At 72.6% G+C, this 25195-nt stretch overlaps 1 protein-coding gene and 1 long non-coding RNA gene across 2 annotated transcripts; one reads left to right on the top strand and one right to left on the bottom strand.

Moving 5' to 3' along the window:
• Window positions 1-1043: 1043 nt before the first annotated feature.
• LOC136789300 (spectrin beta chain, non-erythrocytic 2-like) lies at window positions 1044-20463 on the bottom strand. Its single transcript, XM_066989327.1, is given in 37 exon segments — window positions 1044-1502; window positions 1596-1638; window positions 1751-1924; window positions 3464-3550; window positions 3552-3673; window positions 3772-3847; window positions 4682-4824; window positions 4917-5113; window positions 5212-5296; window positions 5649-5787; window positions 5879-6123; window positions 6193-6567; window positions 6648-6852; window positions 6977-7107; window positions 7198-7452; window positions 7546-7635; window positions 7726-7950; window positions 8172-8435; window positions 8514-8660; window positions 8736-8826; window positions 8895-9097; window positions 9171-9927; window positions 10013-10150; window positions 10240-11110; window positions 11231-11384; window positions 11459-11761; window positions 11864-12022; window positions 12101-12218; window positions 12322-12509; window positions 12948-13060; window positions 13151-13266; window positions 13400-13480; window positions 13570-13661; window positions 13753-13926; window positions 14884-15035; window positions 17963-18115; window positions 20367-20463. Coding segments are annotated over 36 exon segments (7092 nt in total). The 5' UTR covers window positions 18108-18115; window positions 20367-20463; the 3' UTR covers window positions 1044-1268.
• A 330-nt stretch (window positions 20464-20793) lies between these two features.
• On the top strand, window positions 20794-24672 carry LOC136789248 (uncharacterized). The gene is made up of 6 exons (XR_010828083.1): window positions 20794-20882; window positions 22625-22746; window positions 22842-23091; window positions 23360-23443; window positions 23542-23597; window positions 24223-24672. It is a non-coding gene; the product is annotated as an uncharacterized lncRNA (long non-coding RNA).
• The last annotated feature ends 523 nt before the right edge of the window (window positions 24673-25195 follow it).

Consider the following 25195-nt stretch of genomic DNA (forward strand, 5'->3'; position numbering starts at 1 on the left):
GAAGGATCCATTGGTAACTGATGGGGGGATCTGGGGGGATCCATTGGGAGCAGGGGGGGGCTTGGGAGGGTCTATTGGTAACTGATGGGGGGATCTGGGGGATCCATTGGGAGCGGGGGGGGGGGGGGCCTGGAAGGATCCATTGGGAGCCCTATGGGGGACCTGGAGGGATCCACTGGGGTCTGACAGGGGGATCCGGGGGGATCCACGGGGAGCCGGAGGGGGGCTGGAGAGATCCTTTGGGAGCCCTGCAGGGGGATCTGGAGGGACCCGTCGGGATCTGGCGGGGAGGCCGAAGGGCTCTCAGCCAGGGAGCCACCGGAACAGGGCGGGGAGGGATCCATGGGGGCCCTGCTGGGGGAGCGCTGGAGTGATCCACGGCGATCCACTGGGGTCCCAACCGCAGCCGCCCGTGCCCAGCTCCATCTGTCCTTGTCCTGCCCCGTCCCCATCCCGTCCCCATCCCCATCCCATCCCCATCCCGTCCCCATCCCGTCCCCATCCCGTCCCCATCCTGTCCCCATCCCATCCCCATCCCGTCCCCATCCCGTCCCCCCCGTCCCCATCCCATCCCCATCCCCCCCCATCCCCGTCCCCATCCCGTCCCCGTCCCCATCCCGTCCCCATCCCCGTCCTGTCCCCATCCCGTCCCCATCTCGTCCCCATCCCGTCCCCATCCCGTCCCCATCCCATCCCCATCCCGTCCCCATCCCATCCCCATCCCGTCCCCATCCCATCCCCATCCCGTCCCCATCCCGTCCCCCCCGTCCCCATCCCGTCCCCATCCCGTCCTGTCCCCATCCCGTCCCCATCTCGACCTCATCCTGTCCCCATCCCGTCCATGTCCCATCCCGTCCCCATCTTTGTCCCCAACCCCATTCCATCCTCATCACTGTCCCTGTCCCCATCTCCACCCCCTTCCTATCCCCGTCTCCATCCCGTCCCCATCCCCGTCCTTGTTCTCATCCTGTCCCCATCCCGTCCCCATCCCCACCCCGTCCCCACCCCGTCCCCGTCCCCCGTTGCAGTCGCGTGCCCGCGGCTCTCTGCAGCCTCTTTCTTTATTCGGGGTAGGGGGCGACGCCGCCGGCTGGGCGGCCGCTTCCTGTGAGCGTGGGGACATCACCGGGACGCGGGGGCACGCGGGGACCCCAGGGCACGGAAAGGCACGACGGCGCGGGGGGGGTCCCGCGCTCCCCCCCCCGTGCTGCCCCCAGCCGCGTCCCTCCATCAGCTCGGCCGCTTCGGGGCCCCCCCCCCCCCCGTCTCTACTTGTTCTTCTTGAAGAAGCTGAAGCGCTTCTCCCGCTCCTTCTCCTTCCCCTCGCGGGCTCGCAGCGGGGGGGCGCCCTCGGGGGCGGGGGGCTGCGCGGGGGGCATGCTCATGGCCCTCGTCATCCCCTTGCCCCCCCCCGGCACCACCGCTGCCGCCCCCTCCCGCGGCCCCCCGGGGACCAGGGCAGCAGCCGCGTGGATCACCCGCAGCCAGGTGCTCATCTCCGCCTGCGGGAGGGGGGGGGGGGCACACACGGTGGCACCGCTGCACACGCGTGTGCCCCCCCCCCTTTTTTACCCCCCCCGTGTACCCGATCTCACCTCATCCTTGGCCTGGAAGAGGTACTCCTTGCCATCGCTCAGCCTGGGGGCACGGGGACAGGGCTCAGAGGGGTCCGGGACCCCCCCCCCGGACCCCCTTGGATGCCCCCAGGACCCCTTCTGGACCCCCCCCCCCCCCCCCCCCCCAGCCGTACCCCAGCTTGAAGACGTGCTTGCGCTTCTTGTAGTCCAGGGCGGGGTGGCAGTGGGCGCCGCGCAGGCTGGCGGGGGGCTCCCCGTGGTAGGGGGCCCCGTGGCTGGCGCTCTTGGCGTCCTTGTAGAAGCTGAGGCTGCCCCCCCGCAGCACGCAGTACACGCTCTGCCACGACCTGGGGGGGGGGGGGGGCGGCGTAGTGGGGGGGGGATTTTGGGGGGGGGGGGGTGTAACGGGGGGCACGGCGGTGTAACGGGGGGCAGGGCGGTGTAATGGGGGGCAGGGCGGTGTAACGGGGGGCACGGCGGGGTAACGGGGGGCACGGTGGTGTAATGGGGGGCACGGCGGTGTAACGGGGGGCATGGTGGTGTAATGGGGGGCACGGCGGTGTAACGGGGGGCATGGTGGTGTAACGGGGGGCACGGTGGTGTAATGGGGGGCAGGGCGGTGTAATGGGGGGCACGGCGGTGTAACGGGGGGCACGGCGGTGTAATGGGGGGCACGGCGGTGTAACGGGGGGCACGGCGGTGTAACGGGGGGCACGGTGGTGTAATGGGGGCACGGCGGTGTAACGGGGGGCATGGTGGTGTAATGGGGGGGCACGGTGGTGTAACAGGGGGCAGGGAGGTGTAATGGGGGGGCACGGTGGTGTAATGGGGGGCGCGGCGGTGTAACGGGGGGGCATGGTGGTGTAATGGGGGGCAGGGCGGTGTAACGGGGGGCATGGTGGTGTAATGGGGGCAGGGCGGTGTAACGGGGGGGCACGGCGGGGTAACGGGGGGCACGGCGGTGTAACGGGGGGGCATGGCGGTGTAACGGGGGGGCAGGGCGGTGTAACGGGGGGCGCACGGCGGTGTAATGGGGGGGCACGGTGGTGTAACAGGGGGCACGGTGGTGTAATGGGGGGGCACGGTGGTGTAATGGGGGGCACGGCGGGGTAATGGGGGGGGCACGGCGGGGTAACGGGGGGCGCGGTGTAGTGGGGGTGGGAACGGGGCTTAGAGGGGGGGGGCACCACGTACGTGGGGCATATTTTAGGGGACGTGGGGCGTGTTTTGGGGTACACGGGGGGTATTTTGGGGGGCGTGGGGTAATAGGGGGGGCACGGTGTGTAGGGAGGGGGGCACGGTGTATAGGGAGGGGGCCGCGGCTTAACGGGGGGGACAGGGCACGTCGTGGGGGGGTGACGCTGCGTGTGGGGGGGGACTTGGGGCGTAATTTGTGTGCGCAGGGGGGCGGGGCCTGGATGGGTGTGTCCCGAGGGGGCGGGGCTTACGGGGGCGTGTCCCCCCAAGGGGCGGGGCCCTGGATGGGTTGTGTCCCAAGGGGGCGGGGCTTACGGGGGCGTGTTCCCCAATGGGGCGGGGCCTGGATGGGTGTGTCCCCCAGGGGCGGGGCCTGGATGGGTGTGTCCCGAGGGGGCGGGGCTTACGTGGGCGTGTCCCCCCAATGGGCGGGGCCTGGATGGGTGTGTCCCGAGGGGGCGGGGCTTACGGGGGCGTGTCCCCCCGCGGGGCGGGGCCTGGATGGGTGTGTCCCGAGGGGCGGGGCTTACGGGGGCGTGTCCCCCCCAAGGGGCGGGCCCTGGACGGGTGTGTCCCGAGGGGGTGGGGCTTACAGGGGCGTGTCCCCCCAAGGGGCGGGGCCTGGATGGGTGTGTCCCGAGGGGGCGGGGCTTACGGGGGCGTGTCCCCCCAAAGGGGCGGGGCCTCACCTGTTGGGGGCCTTCTTGCCCTGCGCCTCCATCTCGTGCTTGCGGCAGAGGCCGCCCTCCAGGCTCTCGGGGGCCGGGGGGCGCGGGGGGCAGCGTGGCCGCGTGGGCAGGGTCGGGGGGGGCCGGGCCCCCCGCGGGCGTCCCCGGGGAGACCCCCGGGCTGGGGCCTCGCTCCCGTGCCCCGTTGGTCAGCGCTGGCCCCGCTGGCACCTGCGGGGGGGGGGGGGAAAGGGGGTGTGGGTCCTTTGGGGGGGGGGGGGTGAATCTGGGGGGGCTTGGATGATTTTTGGGGGGGGGGGGGGCTTTACCGGGGCAGCGGCGCTGTCGGGGCAGATCCCGTTCATGGCCGGCGCCTCGGGCAGGCGGCTCTGCAGGGCCAGGGCCCTGGGGGGGGGCACAGGGGTGGGCAGGGGGTTGGGACCCCCCACTCCAACACCCCCCCCATGGCTCAGGACCCCGCTGCTGTCCCCTCCTTCCCCTGGACCCCGTGTCCCCTCTGTATCCCCCCCACCCCCCAAAAAAAACTCACCCCATGGGCACTGCATTTCCCCCCGCTCCCCAGGGTGCCTCCTCCCAATCCCACAACCCCCCCAGATCCCACAACCCCCCCAGATCCCACAACCCCCTCCCCATTAAGCCCCCCCAACCCCCACCCCCATCCCCCCTCCCCATTAAGCCCCCCCAACCCCCCACCCCCATCCCCCCTCCCCATTAAGCCCCCCCAACCCCCCACCCCCATCCCCCCTCCCCATTAAGCCCCCCAACCCCCCACCCCCATCCCCCCCTACCCATTAAGCCCCCCCAACCCCCACCCCCATCCCCCCTCCCCATTAAGCCCCCCCCCAACCCCCCACCCCCATCCCCCCTCCCCATTAAGCCCCCCCAACCCCCCACCCCCATCCCCCCTCCCCATTAAGCCCCCCCCAACCCCCCACCCCCATCCCCCCTCCCCATTAAGCCCCCCCAACCCCCCACCCCCATCCCCCCTCCCCATTAAGCCCCCCCAACCCCCCCACCCCCATCCCCCCCTCCCCATTAAGCCCCCCCCCAACCCCCCACCCCCATCCCCCCTCCCCATTAAGCCCCCCCCCAACCCCCCACCCCCATCCCCCCTCCCCATTAAGCCCCCCCCCAACCCCCCACCCTGCAGCGTCGCCCTCCCGTGACCCCCCCCAAATCCCCGACACCCCCCCCTTCCCCCCCCTTCCCCCCCCTCACCGCTGCGGCTCCCCCCGTCCCCAACCCGTTCTGGGCCCCGGGGGCACCGCGGGGACCCCCCCGGCCTCAGGCTGCGGGGGCGTGGGCGGCCGCCTCTTCCTCGCCTCCTCCTCCTCGCGCCGCCGCCGCTCCTTCTCCTCCAGCTATAAAACGGGGATGGGGGGCGCACGGGGGGGGTGTCAGCACCCCTTAACCCCCCAGGGGGGGGTCCCGGCCTCTCCCCCCCCCCCCTCACCGTGGTGAGGCGCTCGAGCGCGGCGAAGCGCTCCTCCCAGGCGGCGGCCGCCTTCTGGAAGCCCTGGTGGCGCTTGATGAGGTTCTCCACCTCGGCCACGCTGCCGCCCAGCTCGGCCGAGCGCACGATGGGCTCCTGGCTGGCCAGCCAGGCCTCGGCCATGCCCGCGTCCCGCCCGAACATCAGCACCTCCAGCACTGCGGGGACACCGGGGGGGGGGAGCGTGGGGCCGCTGGGGAGGGGGGCCGGGACCCCCCCTTCTCCTCCCCGCCCCGGCCCCCCGCGCCGCGCTCACCGATCTGCAGCCAGTCCATCTTCTCCTTCCAGCGCTCCCCGATGTCCTTGCGGCGCTCCTGGAGCTGCGAGAGCTTCTCCGAGATCTGGGGGCGAGCGGTGAGCGTGGGGGGGCATAAAAACAGGGACGTGGGGACGGGGAGATGGGGACGTGGGGATGTGAGGAGGGGGTGAAGGAGAAGGGGTCGGGGACGGGGGGGTGGGAATACACGAGGGGATGGGGACAGGAGGGGATGGGGACAGGAGCAGAGGAGGGGATGGGGACAAAATATGGGGACAGGAGGGGATGGGGATACGGGGATGGGGACAAAATAGGGACAAGAGCAAACGAGGGGGGACAGGGACACGGATACGGGGACGGGGGACACGGGGAGGGGATAGAACGGGGGCAAGGACACGGGGATGGGGACACGGACGCGGACGCGGGGCCGGGGGCACCTTGTCGGCCGCGTAGTGCCCCTTGTCCAGCAGCGCGGTGCCCATGGCCACGCACGCATCGAAGCTGTCGGCCCGCGCCTCCACCTCCGCCTTGATGCTCTGGTGGTTCTTGATGACCAGGTCGGCCGAGGACACGTCCCTGCGCCACCCGCGGGGACGGGGACGGGCTCAGCACCGCCGCCGCATCCCCGTTTCCCCCCTCCTACCTCCCCCGCGGCCGCCCCCCTCACCGCGGGCGCTCCTGGCCCTCGATCTGCAGGCGGACGCCGTCCATCCAGAGCAGCAGGTCGCGCACGGCGCGCAGGAAGCGGAACTTGTCCACGGTGTCGAGGAGCAGCCGGCGGCGGCCCTGGCTGCTGCCGCGCAGCTCGGCCCACGCCTCGCTCACCGCCCGCTCGTGCCGCCGGATGTCGGCCGCCTTCTCGCCGGCGTACGCCTTCTCCAGCCGCGCCGCGTCCTCCTGCACCTGACGGACCTGCGGGCGAAGAGGTGAGGCCGCGCCGCGCCGTGCCGCGCCGCGCCAAACGCCGCGCCGCGGGCTCACCTGGGCGCTCAGCGCCTGGATGTCGTGCTCGTAGGTGGTGTGCATGCGCTGCATGGCCTCGGCCGTGTTCAGGTCGCGCCCCACCTCGTCCGGCAGCTGCTTCTGCTTGTGCTGCACCTGCGCCAGGGTCTCGCGGGCGTCGTGGTAGAAGCGGTGCAGCTCGTAGGAGGCCGCCAGCATCTGGGAGCGCGTGTCGATCAGCTCCAGCAGGTCGGCCCACGCCTCGTTCAGCCCGTCCTTCCACTCGGCCACCGTGGCGTTCTCCGAGTGCCCCGCCGCGATCAGCGCGTCCGCCAGCCCGTTGACGCCGTCCACGCGCTCCTGCCCGATGCTGCTCGTGTCCCGCGAGAACTCCCGGAATTTGTCCCGCAGCATCTGCCGGGGAGGTCAGGGGCACGCGTCGGGGACGCGTCGGGGCCACGGGGGGCGTCCCCGCCGCCAGCCCCGCGCCGCACCGTGACGTGCTCGTAGTCCTGGCCCAGCTCGTGGGAGGCGGCCACCACCTCCCGCTCCGAGATCCACTGCTCCAGGTCATCCACGTCGCGCTTGAGCTGGCAGAGCCGCTGGTGCTCCTGCAGCTTGGCCCGCCGCTCCTCCGCCAGGTCCTTCAGGCTGGCGTACAGCTTGTCCACCTGGCCCTGGCGCAGCGTCAGGCGCTCGCTGCGGGCACGCCGGGCGTCAGGGGAGGGGTGGGGGCGCGCGGGGCCGGGGGACGACCCCCCCCCGGGGTGAGGCGGGAGGGGAAGGGAGGCGGCAGCGGGGACGTGGGGGGGCCGGCGCCCACCTCTCGGGGTGCCCGGCGGCCACCATGTCGCGGCTCTGCACGGAGAGCTGGTGCACGGTGTGCGCGTAGTCCCGCAGCGCCTGCTCCAGCACCAGGTGCTTGCTCACCATGGCCTGGGCGCTCAGCTCGTCCTGGCAGGGCACAGCGGCTCAGGACGGGGTCCGGAGGGGGGGCACTGGGGGATACGGGACCCCCCCGACCCCCCCCCCCGGGGGCCGTACCTTGGCCTTCTCCTGGGACATCATGTGCAGCTCCTGCTCGCCCATCCAGGCCTCGGCCTCGGCGGCGTCGCAGTAGAACTGCTGGGCGGCGTGGGCGCGCTCCAGGCGCTGGTGCCGCAGCTCCGCCTGCAGCCGCAGCTCCTGCCAGGCCTCCCGCAGCTCCCGCACCCGCTCGGCCGGGCGCGCCAGCCCCCCGCGCCGCCCCAGCAGCTCCTCCACTCGCGGCTCGTGGCCCTGCAGCTCCTTCTGCAGCGTCTGCAGGAGGCGGAAGGCGACGCGAGCCTGGGTGTCCTGCCGTGGCCGGACCCCCTCCCGCAGCGCAGCGGCTCCCGGCCCCCCCGACCCCACCTGGTTCTTCTTGATGAGCAGCTGGACCGAGGGCAGGTCCTTGCCGTGGTCGGTGGAGACGGCCAGGGGTCTGCGCTCCTTCACCCACAGCTGCGGGGACAGAGGGGTCAGGGCGACGGCGGCGACGGCGGGACCCCCCCGGGGGGCTGCGGGGCTCCCCCCCCTGCTCCGGCCACTCACGATCTCGTCCTCCAGGTCGCGGTTGAACTGGTGCTCCTCCTTGGAGGCCAGCAGCTTGCGGCGGCGCTCGCGGAGCGGCTCCCGCAGCCCCAGGAACTGCTCCTCCACGGCGCGCACCTGCCCCTGCACCTCGGCCGCGCTGGCGTCCTCGCGGCTGAGGGCCTGCGCCTGCGCCCGGATCGCCTCCACCTCCTTCTCCCGCACGGCCGTCTGCTTCTCCAGCATCTGCACGGGGTGAGCGGCAGTGCCCCGGGGCACCCCATCAGCTTTGCCCCCCTTCTTTCGGCTGCCCAGGTCTGCGCGCCCCTGCCCGTACCCCTGCCCCTTGTGCGTCCGACCCCGTGCGCCCAAAACCCCGCGCCCCGCGTCCCTGCGGCGATCTCGCGCCCCCCGTCTCCCCGCGCCCCGTTTCCCCGCTTCCCTCCTCCCCGTCTCCCCGCGCCGACCTGCTGCTTGTTGAGCAGGATGTTGACGCTGGTCAGGTCCTTGCCGTAGTCGTCGGAGCGCAGCTGGGCGCGCACGCCCGCCAGCCAGCCCCGCAGCGCCGCGCAGGACTGGGCGCACAGCTCGGCGCGGTTGGCGTCGAAGAGGCGCCGCGCCTTCGTCCGCGTCGTCGACTCCAGCTCGTCCCACAGCCCCCGCAGCGCCGCCAGCTTCTCCGTCACCACCGCCCCCAGCTCTGGCTTCGCCGCCGCCAGCTGCTGGCCCTCCTGGGACGGACGCTGGGGTCAGCGGGGAGGCGGCGGAGGGCAGCCCGGCCCCCTCCCCGGCTTCGTCCCGGTCCCAACCTTGCCCATCTTGTCCAGCCAACCCTTGTTGGAGGCCAGCTCGGCGGCGAAGGCCTGGTGCTTCTGCCACTTGGTGTGCAGGTTGCGGGCTTCGTCGTAGGACACGTCCTGGGCCGTCAGCATCTTCTCGTCGATCCAGAGCGTGAGCTGCCAGGGGAGGAGCGGGGTCGGGACCGTGACACCGTGCCCCGCTCATCCTGTCCCGCCCCATCCCGTGCTCACCTCCTGCCCGTCCTGCAGGAACCGCTGCAGCTCCCAGTTGTCCCGCAGCCGCCCCAGCAGCTCCTGGGCCGCCTCCCGGTTCCTCTTGTGCCTGCAGCAGGGCCGGGGTGAGGACCGGGGGGCGCCCAGCACCCAGCGCCGGGCCGCGGGGTCCCTCACCTGCTCTCCACCGAGTCCACCGTCTCCTGCACCTTGTCGGCGTGCAGGCTGCCCTCGGCCACCAGCTTGCGGCCGGCGGCCACCAGCCCCTGCACGCGCTCGCCGCTGGCCTCCATGGTGGCCATGAAGTCCTCGTGCTTCTTGACGGAGGCCTCAGCGCCCTGCAGCGTGCTGGGCATCTCGCTGTGCGACAGGGCGTACTCCTGCGCGCAACGCGGGGCGTCACCGCCGTGCCCCGGTGCCGCCGCCGCCGCTGCCGCCTCCCCGGCTGCTCACCTGGGTGCTGAGGACGCCCTCGACCTGCTTGGAGTCGCGGAGGAAGAGCTGGAAGGCGAAGGCTTGGGAGAGGAGGTGGTGGCGGTTCTCCCACATCCGCCCCAGCTCCTCCCAGCCCGTGTCCAGGGCCTCCAGGCGCTGGTGCAGGAAGACGTGCTGCGCGTCCGTCTGCCCCCGCGTCACCTCCCGGCCCACCGCCCGCGTGCTGCGGTAGTCGTCGCCGTAGTGGGCGATCTCCTTGCGGATGCTCTCGTGCTGGCTCAGCAGCCGCTCGGCCTCGGCCAGGGTGGCCGGCACGTCCTCGGAGGCCACGGCCGTCTGGGTGCGGGACAGCCAGGCCTGGAAGGCGGCCAGGTCCCGCAGGAAGCCCTGCAGCTTGCTGGCCTCCCCCAGCGACTCCTCGCGCCGCCGCAGGCAGCGGCACAGCTCGTCCCACACCGCCTCGATGGCCGCCAGCCGCTCCAGGATGGCGGGCGCTTGCTCCGGGTGCTCGGCCGCCAGCTTCTCCGCCTCGGCCCGCAGGTCCCGCACCTTGCCCTCGATGGCCTCCAGGTCGCGCTCCATGCCCGAGAGCTTGCGCTGCAGGGCCATCACGCCGGCCAGGTCGTTGCCCAGCCCTTGCGTCGACTCGATCACCTTCGTCTTCTCCCGCATCCACGACGTGGTCTCGTTGCACTCCAGGTGGTAGTTCTGGATGTTCAGCGCCGAGGTCAGCGCCTCCTTCTTCTGGTCGGCCAGCGCGCGGAACCGCTCCCACCTGCGCGGCAGCGGGGTCAGGGGATGGCCGAGCCCTCCTGCAGCCCCCACAGCGTCCCGGGCCGCCCCCCCCCGGCCGCCCCCACCTGGCGTTGAGCTGCTCGCGGGTGGCCCGGATGCTCTCCTGGTTGCGCTGGTCGGTGGCCAGCAGCTGGTCGGCGATGCGGTTGACGGCGGCGACGCGGGACGCCAGGTTGTTCATCTCCGGCTCCAGCGTCTCGAACCTGCGGGCGGCGACGGACGAGGTGAGGACCCGGGCGGCCTCCGGGGGCGGGCAGGGGGGAGGCCCCGGCGGGGCGGAGGCCGCGCTCACCGTTGCTGCACCACCTCCAGGTCCTCCAGCTTGTCGGGGACGAGCAGGGCTTGCAGCCACTGCTCCTTCTCGCCCACCCAGAGCCCGCAGGCGTCCGCCTCGCTGCGCATGGTGTAGAGGCTGAGGGCGTCCTGCAGCTCCTGCCGCCGGCGCTCCGTCTGCGCCGCCAGCTCCTGGTAGCGCCGCTCCAGCGCCGGCAGCCGCCCGGCCACACCGGGAGCGCCGGCGAAGGCGGGCGGCAGGGCTCCGGCTTGCTCGTGGAGGGCGGCGATGGCGGGGCGGTGGCTGCGCACCTCCTCCTGCACCTCGCGGTGCTGCCGGGCCAGGCTGCGCGTGGAGTACTCGTCGTGGCCCAGCTCGGGGCTGGAGGCCAGGCGCAGGGCGTCCTCCAGCCAGGCCTCCACGTCGGCCGCCTCCGCCTGGAACTGGAAGAGGCCGGCGGCGTCCCGCAGGCGCCGCTCGCGCTCGTCCGCCAGCTCGCCCAGCGCCCGCCAGCGCCCCTCCACCTCCCGCACGCGCTCGCCCACCTCGCGCGCCCGCGGGTGCCCCTCGCCCGCCAGCCCGCGGCCCCGCGCCAGCGCCTGCTGCAGCGGCCCCGCGCGCCCGCTCAGCTCGTCGCGGAAGGCCGCGTGCTGGCTCAGCAGGCGCAGGGAGCTGGTCAGGTCCCTGCCCACATCCTCGGAGGAGAGGAGCCGCTCCTGCTCCCGCATCCAGGCCTCCTCCTCCCCCGTGTCCCAGAAGAACTTCCAGAAGCGCCGCGACTCCTCCAGCTTGGCCCGCCGCTGCCCCGCCAGCTCCACCAGCTCCCGGTACCGCAGCTCCAGCGTGGCCACGCGCTCCCGCACCACCTCCGGCTCGCAGGGCTTGTAGCCTGCGGGCAGCTCCGTCAGCTCCCTGCGCCTCTGCGGCTCCGGCTGCGGCCACCAGGCCGGGCTCGGGGGTCTCGGGGGGGGTGCCCTGGCCTCCCCCCGCCACCCCGGGCCGCACTCACCCTCTCCGGGCAGGGCGAAGCGCTGGGCCGCGGCGCTCACCGCCCGCACCCGCTCCGCCTGCGCCGCGATGTCGGCCTCCACCAGCGCGTGGATCTGCAGCAGGTCGTCCACCCCGTGCAGGTGCTTCCCGAAATCCTGCGACTGCAGCCGGCCCTGCGGGGGGGCGGGAGTAAAAAAAACGGCATCGGGGGGTGGGGGGGGCCCCCCCCTGCGCACCCGCCCGCTACCTTCATCTCCTCCATCCACCCCGCCAGGTGCGCCAGGTCCTGCAGCATCTTCTGCAGCTCGAGGTGCAGCAGCAGCCGCTCGCGGCGGGCGGCCACCAGCTGCCGCAGGAAGTCCCAGAGCCGCGCCACGTTGTCGCGGCGGGCCAGGACGCGGCGGACGTCGTGGTAGCGCTCGGCCTCCAGCTCGGCCGCCACCGCGCTCACCGCCTGCACCCGCTCGCTGTAGGCCACGATGTCGGTCTCGATGGCCTCGTGCTTGCGCACCGCCGCCTCCACGGCCGACATGTCGCTCCCGAAGTTGTCCTGGGGGGGTAAGGAGGGGACGGAGAGGGGTGAGGACGGGCGCGGGGACGCCGCCGGACGCGGCGAGGGGCGGCGGACGGGAAGGGGCGGCGGCGGCGGCACCTGGGAGACGAGGCGCTGGTTCTCGCTCAGCCACGTCTCCCGCATGGCCGCCTTGCGGTCGAAGCGAGCCGCCAGCTGCTCCAGCTTCTCCTGCCGGATCAGCTCGGTGCGCAGCGCCAGCTCCCGCTCGTGCTCCGCTTTCTCCAGCCGCTCCCAGGCCTGCGGGGACGGGCACCGGGACGGGGGTGGGGGTCGGCTCCCGGCACGTCCGCGGCGCCGCCCCCCTCCTCGCCAAACCTTGTTGATGTCGGAGATGAGCTTCCCCTCGCGCGGCACGAACACCTTCTGGTTGTTGGCGCGCATGCGGCTCTGGATGGTGAAGAGCAGCACCTCCAGGTTGCCCTTCTCCATGAACCTGGGGGCGCGGAGGCGGCGCTGAGCCCCCGGGGGGGGTCTGCGGCCCTGCTGGGGCTGGGGGGGGGGCGGATCCCACCGGGGGCTGGGGGGGGGGGGCTCACTTGGGGGGCTTCTCCACCGTGCGGTAGGTGTTGAAGGCCTGCAGCTGGTTCTGCACGCCGGGCAGCGCGTTGGCCAGCTGCCGGTCGTTGAGGGTGAGGATGGTCCGCTCGATCCAGCCCAGCAGCTCGCCCGCCAGCGTCTCGTACTTCTCCACCAGCTGCTCCGCCTCCAGCGCCGCGTCCAGCACCTGCGGGCGGCCGTCCGTCCGTCTGTCCGTCCGTCCGCCCGCCCATCTGCTGCCTCTCCGCTCATCCCGGCGGCCATCTGGCCGAGCCGCCCCGCCTCGCCTTCCCCGTCCAGCTGTCCGTCTGCCCGCCCGTCGCCCGCCCCCCCTTCCTCGAGCTGCTCCTCTCGAGCGTCCTCCCTCCCCCCTTGTCCGTCCGTCCGTCCACCCCTTGTCCGTCTGTCCGTCCGTCCACCCCCCCCCCTTGTCCGTCCGCCCGCTCGTTTCTCCATCGCTCTGCCTCCTCGTCCCCCCGGCCGTCCGCCTCCTCCCTCCCCTTCCCTCCGTCCGTCCGCCTGCCCCCCGCCGTCTGTCCGCCCGCTCGCCCCCCTGTCCGCCCCTCCGTCCGTCTGTCCGTCCGTCTGTCCACCCCCCTGTCCGTCTGTCCGTCCGTCCGGGCACCTTCCCGATGCGCTTCCCCTCCACCGCCAGCGCCTTCATCTTGGAGAAGTAGTGGTAGAAGGTGGCCACGTAGGTGATGATGGACTTCTCGTCCGGCTGGTCCACGTTGACGTCTGGGGGCCAGGGGGTGAGTGGGGCGGCCCCACAACCCCACAGCCCCCCGGGACCCCCCCGGGACCCCCCCCGCGGGACCCCGCGCTCACCTTCGGGGTCCAGCAGCTTGGTGAGGCCCAGCTCGCGCTCGGCCAGGTTGAAGGCGCTCTGCAGGTTGTAGTGCGCGTTGCAGCGCCGCAGCACCTCCATGTCCACCAGGTCCGGCCTGGGCAGCGGCACAGCCTCGGACCCGCGTCCCCCGCCCCGCGTCCCCCGCCCCGAATCCCTGCCCCGCGTCCCCCGCCCCAAATCCCTGCCCCGCGTCCCCCGCCCCGCGGGGACGTCCTCGCGCGCCCCACCTGTGCTTGTGGATGATGGCATTGAAGGCCAGCCCGTCCCGCCAGCTCGTGGTGAAGTTGTGCACGTTCACGTTCTGGTACCTGCCAGGGTGAGGACTCAGCCCAGGACCCCCCCCCAGGACCCCCCCGGGACCCTCGAGACGCCCCCAGGACCCCCCCCAGGCACTCACCCCGCCGTCTTCATCTGGCACCAGAGCAGCAGCGCGTCCTTGGCCGACTTCTTCTCCTTGTTGTCCTCTGTCTCCACGCTGATGTCCTGAATCTGGGGGGGCGCACGGCGCGGTGAGGAGACCCCTGCCCACCCCGGGACCCCTGGGCCGGGCACCGGGACCCCCCGGGACGGGCAGAATGACCTGGAAGCGCAGGATGATGGTCCAGACGAGGCCGAGCGTCAGGCGGTGGTTGCCGTCCACGATGTCGTGCGAGCCGACGTTCTCCAGGTGCACGCGCTGCTCCTTGAGGAACTGCAGCGCCTTGTCCACGTTCTCCAGGCAGTGGATCCGCATCCGGCCCTTGGTGGGCTTGGGCTGGCCGCGGGGCGGGGGGGGGGGCGTGATTAATTTGGGGGCGTGATTAATTTGGGGGGGGGGGGGGGTCCGGGGATAGAAAGGGAGGGCCGGGGATGGGGGCACCGCGTTAACGGGGTCGTGGGGAAGGCACCGTGGAAAAGGGGCTGGGGACGCCCAGGGGATGGGGAAGGGGACACGGAGGGGAGAGGGGGCGGGGACGCCGTGGGGACATTATGGGGACTGGGACGGGGACACCGTGGGGACAGGGACACCGGGGAGATGGGGACGGGGACACCGGGGAGATGGGGACGGGGACACGAAGGGGACAGGGACACCATGGAGACTGGGACGGGGACACCAGGGGGACAGGGACACCGGGGAGATGGGGACGGGGACACGAAGGGGACAGGGACACGAAGGGGACAGGGACACGAAGGGGACAGGGACACCGTGGAGACTGGGACGGAGACACGAAGGGGATGGGGACGGGGACACGAAGGGGATGGGGACACCGTGGGGACGGGGATGGGGACACTGTGGGGACGGGGACATGAAGGGGACGGGGACACCGTGGGGACAGGGATGGGGACACCGGGGGGACGGGGACACCGGGGGGACAGGGACGGGGACACGAAGGGGACGGGGACACCGTGGAGACTGGGATGGGGACACCGAGGGGACGAAGGGAACGGGGACATGAAGGGGACGGGGACATGAAGGGAGATGGAGATGGGGACACGAAGGGGATGGGGACACCGTGGGGACAGGGATGGGGACACCGGGGGGACAGGGACGGGGACACCGGGGGGACGAAGGGAACGGGGACATGAAGGGGACGGGGACACCCATAGGGAACGGGGACACCGTGGGGACGGGGACACCGGGAGGAGAGGGCCCCGGGGGTCCCAGGGGCTTTGGGGAGGGGGCTGCCCGGCCGTGCCCCCCCCCACACACCCCACACCCCCCCCCACTCACCAGCTGCTCCCCCGAGAGCACCTCGAGCAGGCGCAGCAGCATGCGGCCGTCCCGCAGGTCGCTGTAGAGGTCCCCGAGGCGGCAGGTGCCGCGCGCCAGGTGCGAGTTCACCCACTTGGTGAAGGTTTTCTTCTGCACCGCCTCCCGCTCGTCTGGGGGGGGGCGACACCGCCGTGAGACCCCCCCCCCAGGCAGAAATTGAGGGGGGGAGGGGGCACAGCAGGACCCCCGCCATGGGGGGGGGGGGGGCAAACAGCGCAGCATCACGCCGGGAGAGCACCCGGGGACCCTAACCCTAATCCGAACCCTAAACTGAGCCCCCCGGGGGGGCAGCTCTGACCCACCCCCCCCCAAGATCTCCCCCCCCCCTCAGTTCCATGGGGACCCCCCCCCCCAAGGAGGGCGCTCGGCTCCCCGCGACGGCCGTGCCCGGCACCGGCCCCGGATTAGCAGTAAGAGGATTTGGGGCCGGGCCGTGGGGGGGCTTGGGGGCCACGGGGGGGGAGATTTGGGGGGCGGGGGCGGGTTTGGGGGCCACAGGGGGGGGCTTTGGGGCCGTTAGGGGTGGATTTGGGGGGGGGGGGCTGCAAGCGCTGGGCGCTCGCAAGCCGGCTCGCACAAGCACGGGCACGCGAGCGTGAGCACGGCGCACACGCGTGTGCCCCCCCCCCCGCCCAAAAATGTGTGGCCCCCCCGAAAAAAAATGCTTGTCCCCCCCCCCAAAAAAAAAAAAGCGCCGCGGGAGAGCCGCGCGCCCGGGGGCGGGGAGCGTCACCCCACGGGCTGGGTGTGCCGGTTTCGGGGTCCGGGGGCGGCGGGGGGGGGGGGGGGAGAGGCGGTTTCGGGGCCGCCCGTGGGAACCCGAAGGGCCCACAGGGACTGGGGGGGGGGCACGGGGGGGGGGCGGGTTCGGGGAAGCCCCCCCCAGGCGCCTGAAGGGTGTTGGGGAGAGGTGGGGGGGGGGCACAGGTGAGGTGTAGGGGGGGGACGGGAATAAGGGGGGGGTCTTAGGGGCGGGGGGGGGGGCAGGGTGATTTTCAGTCTCCGGGGGCCGCAGAATTGACCCTATAGGGCCGGGGGGGGGGGGGCGTGAAGTGGGGCGGGGGGGGCACAGAGGGGAATGGGGGGGGGGGGGATCGGGGAGGTGCGGGGTCCTGCAGGGACTTATGGGGGGGGGGGGTTGGGTAGAAGGTTGGGGGGGGGTCCTGGGGAGGTGGGGGGGGGTCCTGGGGAGGTGGGGGGGGGGGGGGGTTCTGGGGAGGGGGGGGGGGTCCTGGGGAGGTGGGCAGGGGGGGGGTCCTGGGGAGGTGGGGGGGGGTTCTGGGGAGGTGGGGGGGCCCCGTCGTGTCCCCCCCCCGGTCTCACCTTGCAGCTGCTTGAAGCGCCCCTCCAGGACGCCGCCGTGCGGGGCCGGGCTGGCGAAGGCGGCGGGGGACAGCGGGGGGCTGCCGGGGGGGCGCGCGGCCATGGCGGGGGGCTCGGGGTGGGGGGGGGGGCGATAAACGGGGTGGGGGGGGGGGGGGGGGAGGACACCCTGGGGAGGGGGGGGCAGCGGCGGCAGCAGCGCGGGGCCGGGCGGCGCCGGGCTCGGCCCAGAACCGGTCGGGCGGCGGCGGCGGGGCCACGGCGGGCGTGCGCGGGCACGAGGACGTGAGTGTGCACGGGGACACGGGGGGGGGGGCACGGGGACGTGAGTGTGCACGGGGACACGGGGGGGGGGCACGGGGACACGGGGGGGGTGCAGGTTGGTGCAGCTGCGAGCTCGGTTGCACGCGAGCGGGCACGCGTGCCCGTGCGTAGGTGTGCGCGTGCACCTGCGTGTGTACGCGGCCGCGTGCGCGCGTGTGCAGGGCCCTGTGCACGGCCGTTCGCACGCGTGTGTGCGCACGCACGTCTGTCTGCGCACCCGCGGGTCCGTTTGTTACGCGTGCAAGCGTGTGAGCGCACATCTACGCACACTCGCGCCTCTTGGCGCACTCACGAGTCTGTGCGCACGTCTACCCGCACGCGCACGTGTCGGGGTGCGCACACACGTCTACCTGCACGCGCACAGGTCTACGTGCACGCCTACCTGCGTGGGCACGAGTGTGTGTGCATGTACGCATCTGTCTGCACACTCACGAGGCTGTGCACGTGCACACCCACCCACACGTGCACGAGGCCGTGCGCGTGCACTTGTCACGCACGCACAAGTCCGTTTGCACGTCTGTCCTCACACGCATCTCTCTGCACACTCGCGAGTCTGCGTGCGTGTGCACGGATCTGCGTGCACGTGCACGAGTCTATCCACATGTGCACGAGTCTGCGTGCGTGTGCACGGATCTGTGTGCACGTGCACGACTCCATCCACACGTTCACGAGTCTGTGTGCGTGTGCACGGATCTGTGTGCACGTGCACGAGTCTATCCACACGTGCACGAGTCTGCGTGCGTGTGCAAGGATCTGCGTGCACGTGCACGACTCCATCCACACGTTCACATGTCTGCGTGCGTGTGCACGGATCTGCGTTCACGAGTCTATCCACACGTGCACAAGTCTGCGTGCGTGTGCACGGATCTGCGTTCACGAGTCTATCCACACGTGCACAAGTCTGCGTGCGTGTGCACGAATCTGCGTGCACGTGCACGAGTCTATCCACACGTGCACGAGTCTGCGTGCGTGTGCACGAATCTGCGTGCACGTGCAGACTTGTGGACGCGTGGATAGACTCGTGCGCGTGCACGAATGTATCCACACGCTCCTGAGCCTGTGCGCACGCGCACCTCTCCGCACGCGCACAGGAGTGTTTGCACACCTATCCCTACGACCCCGCGTGCACGCCTACCCACACGCGCCCCCCTCCGCGCACACATTGCGCGCATCCCGGCGCGTGCACGCGTGCAAACGGCACACACGCGCGTGCAAGCGGCCGCGCCGGCGTGCACACGCGTCCCTTTGCACGCGCGTCCACCCGCGCTCCTTTCCGTGCACCGCGCCGTGCCCGCGTCCACACGTAGGCGCGCGGCGGTGCGCACGGCTGCCCGCTCACACGCGTGTGCGCGCACGCACACCCCCCCCGCCCCCCCCCGGCCCCCCGTACCGGCCAGGGCCTTGATGCGGGAGCGCTCGAAGCGGCGCGCGGAGCTGCCCTCATGCTCCCAGTCGTCGCCGTCGTCCCAGCGGTTGTTGACGTCGCTGTACTGCTGCTGGATCTCCAGGCTGTCGTAGTCCGTCGGGGACAGCATGGCCGCGCCTGCGGGCACCGCCGTGAGGGGGGGGGCGCGCACCGTGACACCCCCCCCCCCCCAGGTAACCCCAAAAACCAAGGGGAAACCCCCAAAACGCGGGGGGGGGGGGGCTAAAACCCAAGGGGGATCCCAAAACCCAAGGGGGGAGGACCCCCAAAACCCAAGGGGGGGGACCCCCAAAACCCAGGGGGGGACGCTAAAACCCAGGGGGGGGACCCTAAAACCCAGGGGGGGGGGACACCCCCAAAACTAGGGGGGAGCCCTAAAACCCAAGGGGGATCCCAAAACCCAAGGGGGATCCCAAAACCCAAGGGGGGGGACCCCCAAAACCCGGGGGGGGCTAAAACCCAAGAGGGGGGGACACCCCCAAAACCCAGGGGGGACCCCCAAAACCCAAGGGGGATCCCAAAACCCAAGGGGGATCCCAGAACCCGGGGGGGGACCCCCAGAACCCAGGGGGGGACCCCCAGAACCCGGGGGGGGGACCCCCAGAAACCCGGGGGGATCACTCTAAACCCAAGGGAACCCCCCCCCCAGACCCAAGGGACCCCCCCAGACCTGAGGGAACCCCCCCGGGAAAGGGATGGGGGTGCCCCAAAAAGGCCCCAGCAGCATCCCGGGGGTCCCGGCCCCATGGGGGGGTCCCGGTCCTGCGCTGGGGGGGGGGGGGTCCCCAACCCCACGTGGGGGTCCCCAAAACCATGCTGGGGGGGGGGGGGAATCCATCCCCGCACCGGGGTCCCTGTCCCCATAGCGGGGTGGGGGGTCCGTGGGGGTCCCATCCCTTTCCTGGGGGGCCCTGTCCTTTGGGGGGGGGTCCCGTCCCCACGCTGGGGGGGTCCTGTCCCACCTCCCCCCCCCCCAGCCGGGGGTCCCAGCCGCCCCCCCCCCCCCCCGTTACCCTCCTGCCGCCGCCTGTCCGGCTGCGCCGGGCGCTAATGCTCTTAGCGCCGGGATAAATGGCAGGCCCCCCCCGGCCCCCCCCCGCGGCGGCAGGCGGGGAATCGGGGGCTGGGCACGCGTGGGGGGGGGGCACGGGGGGGGCCGGGCACGAGTGGGAATGGGGGGGGGGAAAGGGGGGGGGTAAAAAGTGGGGGGGGGGAGTTTGGGGGGGTAAAGGGGGGGGGTAAAGGGGATGGGGGGGTAAAAAGGGGGGGGAAGGGGGGGGTAAAGGGGGGGGGTTAAGGGGGGGTAAAGGGGATGGGGGGGTAAAAAGGGGGGGGAAGGGGATGGGGGGGTAAAAAGGGGGGGGGAGTTTGGGGGGGTAAAGGGGGGGGGGTAAAGGGGATGGGGGGGTAAAAAGGGGGGGGAGGGGGGGGTAAAGGGGGGGGTTAAGGGGGGGTAAAGGGGATGGGGGGGTAAAAAGGGGGGGGAAGGGGATGGGGGGGTAAAAAGGGGGGGGGAGTTTGGGGGGGTAAAGGGGGGGGTTAAGGGGGGGTAAAAGGGGTGGGGGGGGTAAAAAGGGGGGGGGGAGTTTGGGGGGGTTAAGGGGGGGTTAAAGGGGATGGGGGGGTAAAAAGGGGGGGGGGAGTTTGGGGGGGTAAAGAGGGGGGGGTAAAGGGGATGGGGGGGTAAAAAGGGGGGGGAGTTTGGGGGGGGTAAAGGGGGGGGGAGTTTGGGGGGTAAAGGGGGGGGTTAAGGGGGGGTAAAGGGGATGGGGGGGTAAAAAGGGGGGGGAAGGGAAGGGGGTTAAGGGGGGGGCTTTAGGGGGGTTTAAGGGGGGGTTAAGGGGATGGGGGGCTAAAGGGAGAGTTAAGGGGGGGGTAAGGGGAGAGGGGCTTTAAAGGGGGGTTAAAAGGGGGGGGCGAAAGGGGGGGTGAAGGGAAGGGGGTCAAAGGGGGGGGTTAATGGGATGGGGGGGCCAAAGGGGGGGTTAATGGGATGGGGGGGCCAAAGGGGGGGCTAAAGGGGGGGTTAAGGGGATGGGGGTTAAAGGGAGGGCTCAAAGGGAGGGGGTTTAAGGGGGAGGTTGTGGGGGGGGGCTAAGGGAGGTTAAAGGGGGAGGTTTAAGGGGGGAGGGGGGGGCTTAAATCGGGGGGGGCGACGGGGGGGGGGGCACAGGGCCCCGGGACAAAGCGGGGCCGGGGCCGCTGCGGAGCCGCTGCCGCAGTGCCGGGGCCGGGGGGGGGCAGCGGGGGGGGGGGGGGACACCGGGGATGCCGCAGGGCCGGGGGGGGGGCCGGGGGGGTAAAAGGGGGGGGTCGGGGGGGGGGGTCCGGGGCCTTTGCCTCCCCCCCCCCCCCCCCCAGGCCCTACCTGAGCGGCTCCGCGCACTCCGGCTGGGGGCTGAGGCCGCCGCCGCTCATCGCACCCGGGGGGGGGCGGGACGGGGGCGGGGCCACGCCGCACCGGGGGGGGGGGGGGCACCGGGAGGGGGGGGGGGGCACCGGGAAGGGGGGGGGGCACCGGGAAGGGGGGGGGGGGGCACCGGGAGGAGGGGGTCACCGGGAGGAGGGGGGGGGCGGCCCCGTTCTCTCCCCCCCCCCCCCCCCCCGGTGTCCCCCTTCCCCTGAGCGCCCCCCCCCCCCCGTAGCCCCCCCCCAATGGACCCGTCCGCGCCCCCCCCGCCGCGCCGTCACCATGGCAACAGGGGGCCCGCCGCCGAGGGGGGGGGAGGGGCGGTTCCCATGGCGACGGCCCCCGGCAGGCCCCGCCCCCTCCCCGTTGCCACGGCGACCCCCGACCCCCCCCCTCCCCGACCCCTCCCCTCCGAGCCGCCAGGGGGCGCCGTAAGGGGGGGGGGGGCGAGAGATGGACGGGGCAGCGCGAACGGTGCGGGGGGGGGGGGGGAGCGGGGGGGCTGGGGGGGGCTTAGGGCCTCGGGGGGGGTCATGGGGGGGCTCAGGGGGGGCCTGGGGTGGGAAGGGGGGGGGCTGGGGGGGCTCAGGGAGGGCCTAGGGGGGTCCAGGAGGGTCCCGGGGGGGCTCAGGGTTTCTGGGGGGGCTCAGGAAGGGCCTAGGGTGCTAAGGGGGGGTCCAGTGGGGTCCTGGGGGGGCTCAGGGGTCCCTGGGGGGGCTCAGGAAGGGCCTAGGGTGCTAAGGGGGGGGGGGGTCCAGGAGGGTCCCGGGGGGGGCTCAGGTGGTCCGGGGGGGCTCAGGGAGGGCCTAGGGGGGTCCAGGAGGGTCCCGGGGGGGCTCAGAGTTTCTGGGGGGGCTCAGGAAGGGCCTAGGGTGCTAAGGGGGGGGTCCAGGAGGGTCCTGGGGGGGCTCAGGGAGGGCCTAGGGGGGTCCAGGAGGGTCCCGGGGGGGGCTCAGGGGTTTCTGGGGGGGCTCAGAGAGGGCCTAGGGGGGTCCAGGAGGGTCCCGGGGGGGCTCAGAGTTTCTGGGGGGCTCAGGAAGGGCCTAGGGTGCTAAGGGGGGGTCCAGGAGGGTCCTGGGGGGGGCTCAGGGGTCCCTGGGAGGGCTCAGGAAGGGCCTAGGGTGCTAAGGGGGGTCCAGCGGGGTCCTGGGGGGCTCAGGGGTCCCTGGGGGGGCTCAGGAAGGGCCTAGGGTGCTAAGGGGGGGTCCAGGAGGGTCCTGGGGGGGGCTCAGGGGTCCCTGGGAGGGCTCAGGAAGGGCCTAGGGTGCTAAGGGGGGGTCCAGCGGGGTCCTGGGGGGGCTCAGGGGTCCCTGGGGGGCTCAGGAAGGGCCTAGGGTGCTAAGGGGGGGTCCAGCGGGGTCCTGGGGGGGCTCAGGGGTCCCTGGGGAGGCTCAGGGAGGGCCTAGGGTGCTAAGGGGGGGGGGGTCCAGGAGGGTCCTGGGGGGGGCTCAGGGGTTTCTGGGGGGGCTCAGGTGGTCCTGGGGGGGCTCAGGGAGGGCCTAGGGGGGTCCAGGAGGGTCCCGGGGGGGCTCAGAGTTTCTGGGGGGGCTCAGGAAGGGCCTAGGGTGCTAAGGGGGGGTCCAGGAGGGTCCTGGGGGGCTCAGGGAGGGCCTAGGGGGGTCCAGGAGGGTCCCGGGGGGGGCTCAGGGGTTTCTGGGGGGGCTCAGAGAGGGCCTAGGGGGGTCCAGGAGGGTCCCGGGGGGCTCAGAGTTTCTGGGGGGGCTCAGGAAGGGCCTAGGGTGCTAAGGGGGGGTCCAGGAGGGTCCTGGGGGGGGCTCAGGGGTCCCTGGGAGGGCTCAGGAAGGGCCTAGGGTGCTAAGGGGGGGTCCAGCGGGGTCCTGGGGGGGCTCAGGGGTCCCTGGGGGGGCTCAGGAAGGGCCTAGGGTGCTAAGGGGGGGTCCAGGAGGGTCCTGGGGGGGGCTCAGGGGTCCCTGGGAGGGCTCAGGAAGGGCCTAGGGTGCTAAGGGGGGGTCCAGCGGGGTCCTGGGGGGGCTCAGGGGTCCCTGGGGGGGCTCAGGAAGGGCCTAGGGTGCTAAGGGGGGGTCCAGCGGGGTCCTGGGGGGGCTCAGGGGGTCCCCGGAGGGGCCCCCTCGCCCCCCGGCCCTGCCAGCAGGTGCTGCGATGGGGCGGGGGGGGGCAGATCCCGGGGGGGGGGGGGGGGGTCCGCAGCGCCCCCCCCCCCGTGCCCCCCCCCCCTTTTTTTCCCCCACCTCCAGGTGCTGGAGCTGCTCCTGCTGCGCCTGCGGCCCCCCCGCGGCGAGGAGCGGGTGCGGGGGGGCGCTGCTGCTGGCGCTGGTGGTGGAGGGGGGCGCGGGCCGGCCCCGCTGCACCACCACGGGTAACGGGGGGGGGGGGGTCCCGGGGGGGTCCCGGGGGGGGGGGGGGGGGGCAGGCTCCCACGACCCCCCCTCAACACCCGCTTGCCCCCCACAGTCGCTGCCGCCGGGGAGCTTTGCCGTGCCCTCCGCTCCGAGGCCTATGGGGGGGTAAAGCGCCCCCCTCCCTCCTCATAACCCCCTCCTTTATTTTGGGGGGGGGGGGGTCTGCTAACCGCTGCCCCCCCCCCCCCCCCAGGTGAGGCGGGGGTCCCGGAGCAGCTCGGTGCCCACCCCACCGGCCCCCTCCCCGCAGCCCCCTGCTGCCGCCGCTGCTGGCGCGCGCCCCGCTGCGGGCGGCCTTCCAGGTGGGGGGGGGACGGACGGGGGGGGGCCCCTCTCCTCCCCCCCCACCCCCAGGGGTGACCTTGTTGGGGGGGGGGGGGGTTTTGGGGACGGCCCCCCCGGGACTGGAAGTAGGGCGGGCGGCTAAATATAGCGGGGCGGCCCGGTTTCTGCCAGGGAAACGGGGCCGGCGGGGCGGCGGGGGGCCAAGCAGCCCCCCCAAATATAAAAGGTTTTGGGGGGTCTGGGTATTGGGGTGCCCCCCCGGCCCCATCCTGCTCCTTCCCCCAGGTCTGCCCCCGTCCCGGGACGCCGCGACCCGACTGCGGCACGCTGCGGCGGTTCCTGCACCGGGCCAGCGTGGTGCACCCCGAGGTGGGGGCACCCATGGGTGGGGGGAGGCTGGGGGGGGGGGTCAGGGTGTCACCGTCACCGCACCCACCCCTCCGTGTGCCCCCCCTGTCCCCCCCCAGGTGGAGTTCCACCTCTGCGTCAGCGTGGACGGCGCCGTGGCCTCGTGGACACTTGGGTGAGTGAGTGACCCCCCCCAAAAAATAACCCCATATAAATGAATGGGTGCCCCCCCCATAAAAAAACAACCCCATATGGGTGAGTCAATGACCCCCCGAAAAGAAAACCCAACCCCATCTGGGTGAGTGAGTGACCCCCCCCAAAAAAACCAACCCCATATGGGTGAGTGACCTTCCCAAAAAACCCAGCCCCATATGGGTGAGTGAGTGACCCCCCCCCCAAAAAAATAACCCCATATAAATGAATGGGTGCCCCCCCCAAAAAAACAACCCTGTATGGGTGAGTCAATGACCCCCCCCAAAAAAAAACAATCCTATATGGGTGAGTGACCTTCCCAAAAAACCCAACCCCGTACGGGTGAGTGACCCCCCCCGAAAAGAAACCAGCCCCATATGGGTGAGTGACCCCCCCCCCCCCCCCAAAAACACCCAACCCCGCACACCCGGAGCGGGGCGAACCGGCTCCAGCCCCACGCCCGCGGCCCCGGGGCAGGGAGGGCACGGAGGTGGCACCGGCACCGCCCGGGCGCTGGCACCGGGCCGCTGCCGTGACCCCAAAGCCGGGGGAGGCGGGGGTCCCGGTGCCGGTCCCAGCCCTGACCCCTTTTGTGTGTTCCCCCCCAGCCCCGAAAGCGCCTGGGAGGTGGCGGGGCTGCGGCTGCGGGTCCATGGCCGGCACTTCGCACGGTGAGGGGACGGGGACGGGACGGGACGGGACGGGGATGGGGACAGGGACATGGGTGGGGACGGGGATGGGGTCAGGATGGGATGGGGTCAGGAATGGGGACGGGATGGGGATGGGGACCGGGACTGGGACAGGGACAGGGACAGGGACAGGACTGGGATGGGGATGGGGTTGGTAACGTGGCCAGGATGGGGCCAGGAACAGGAATGGGGACAGGGATGGGACGGGGATGGGGACAGGACGGGGACGGGGACAGGACGGGGACGGGGACAGGGACGGGGATGGGGACAGGATGGGGACAGGACAGGGACAGGACCGGGATGGGGACGGGGTTGGGAACGGGGCCGGGACGGGGCCAGGAATGGGGATGGTGACGGGGACAGGACGGGGACGGGGACAGGGATGGGGACAGGGACATGGGTGGGGACGGGGATGGGGTCAGGATGGGATGGGGTCAGGAACGGGGACGGGATGGGGACCGGGACCGGGACAGGGACAGGGATGGGGACGGGGACGGGAATGGGGTTGGTAACGGGGCCAGGATGGGGCCAGGATCAGGGATGGGGACAGGATGGGGACGGGGATGGGGACAGGGTGGGGAGGGGGACAGGGACAGGACTGGGATGGGGACGGGGTTGGGAACGGGGCCAGGAACGGGGACGGTGACGGGGACGGGGACAGGGATGGGGACAGGGACATGGGTGGGGACAGGGATGGGGTCAGGAACGGGGACGGGGACGGGGATGGGGACCGGGACCGGGACAGGGACAAGGGCAGGGACATGGACAGGGACGGGGACGGGGACGGGGATGGGAATGGGGTTGGGAACGGGGCCAGGATGGGGCCAGGAACAGGGATGGGGACAGGATGGGGACAGGGATGGGACAGGGACGGGGACAGGACCGGGATGGG

Source organism: Anser cygnoides, unplaced genomic scaffold (genome assembly GCF_040182565.1).
Source record: "Anser cygnoides isolate HZ-2024a breed goose unplaced genomic scaffold, Taihu_goose_T2T_genome scaffold_43_1, whole genome shotgun sequence".
Lineage (NCBI taxonomy): Eukaryota > Metazoa > Chordata > Aves > Anseriformes > Anatidae > Anser > Anser cygnoides.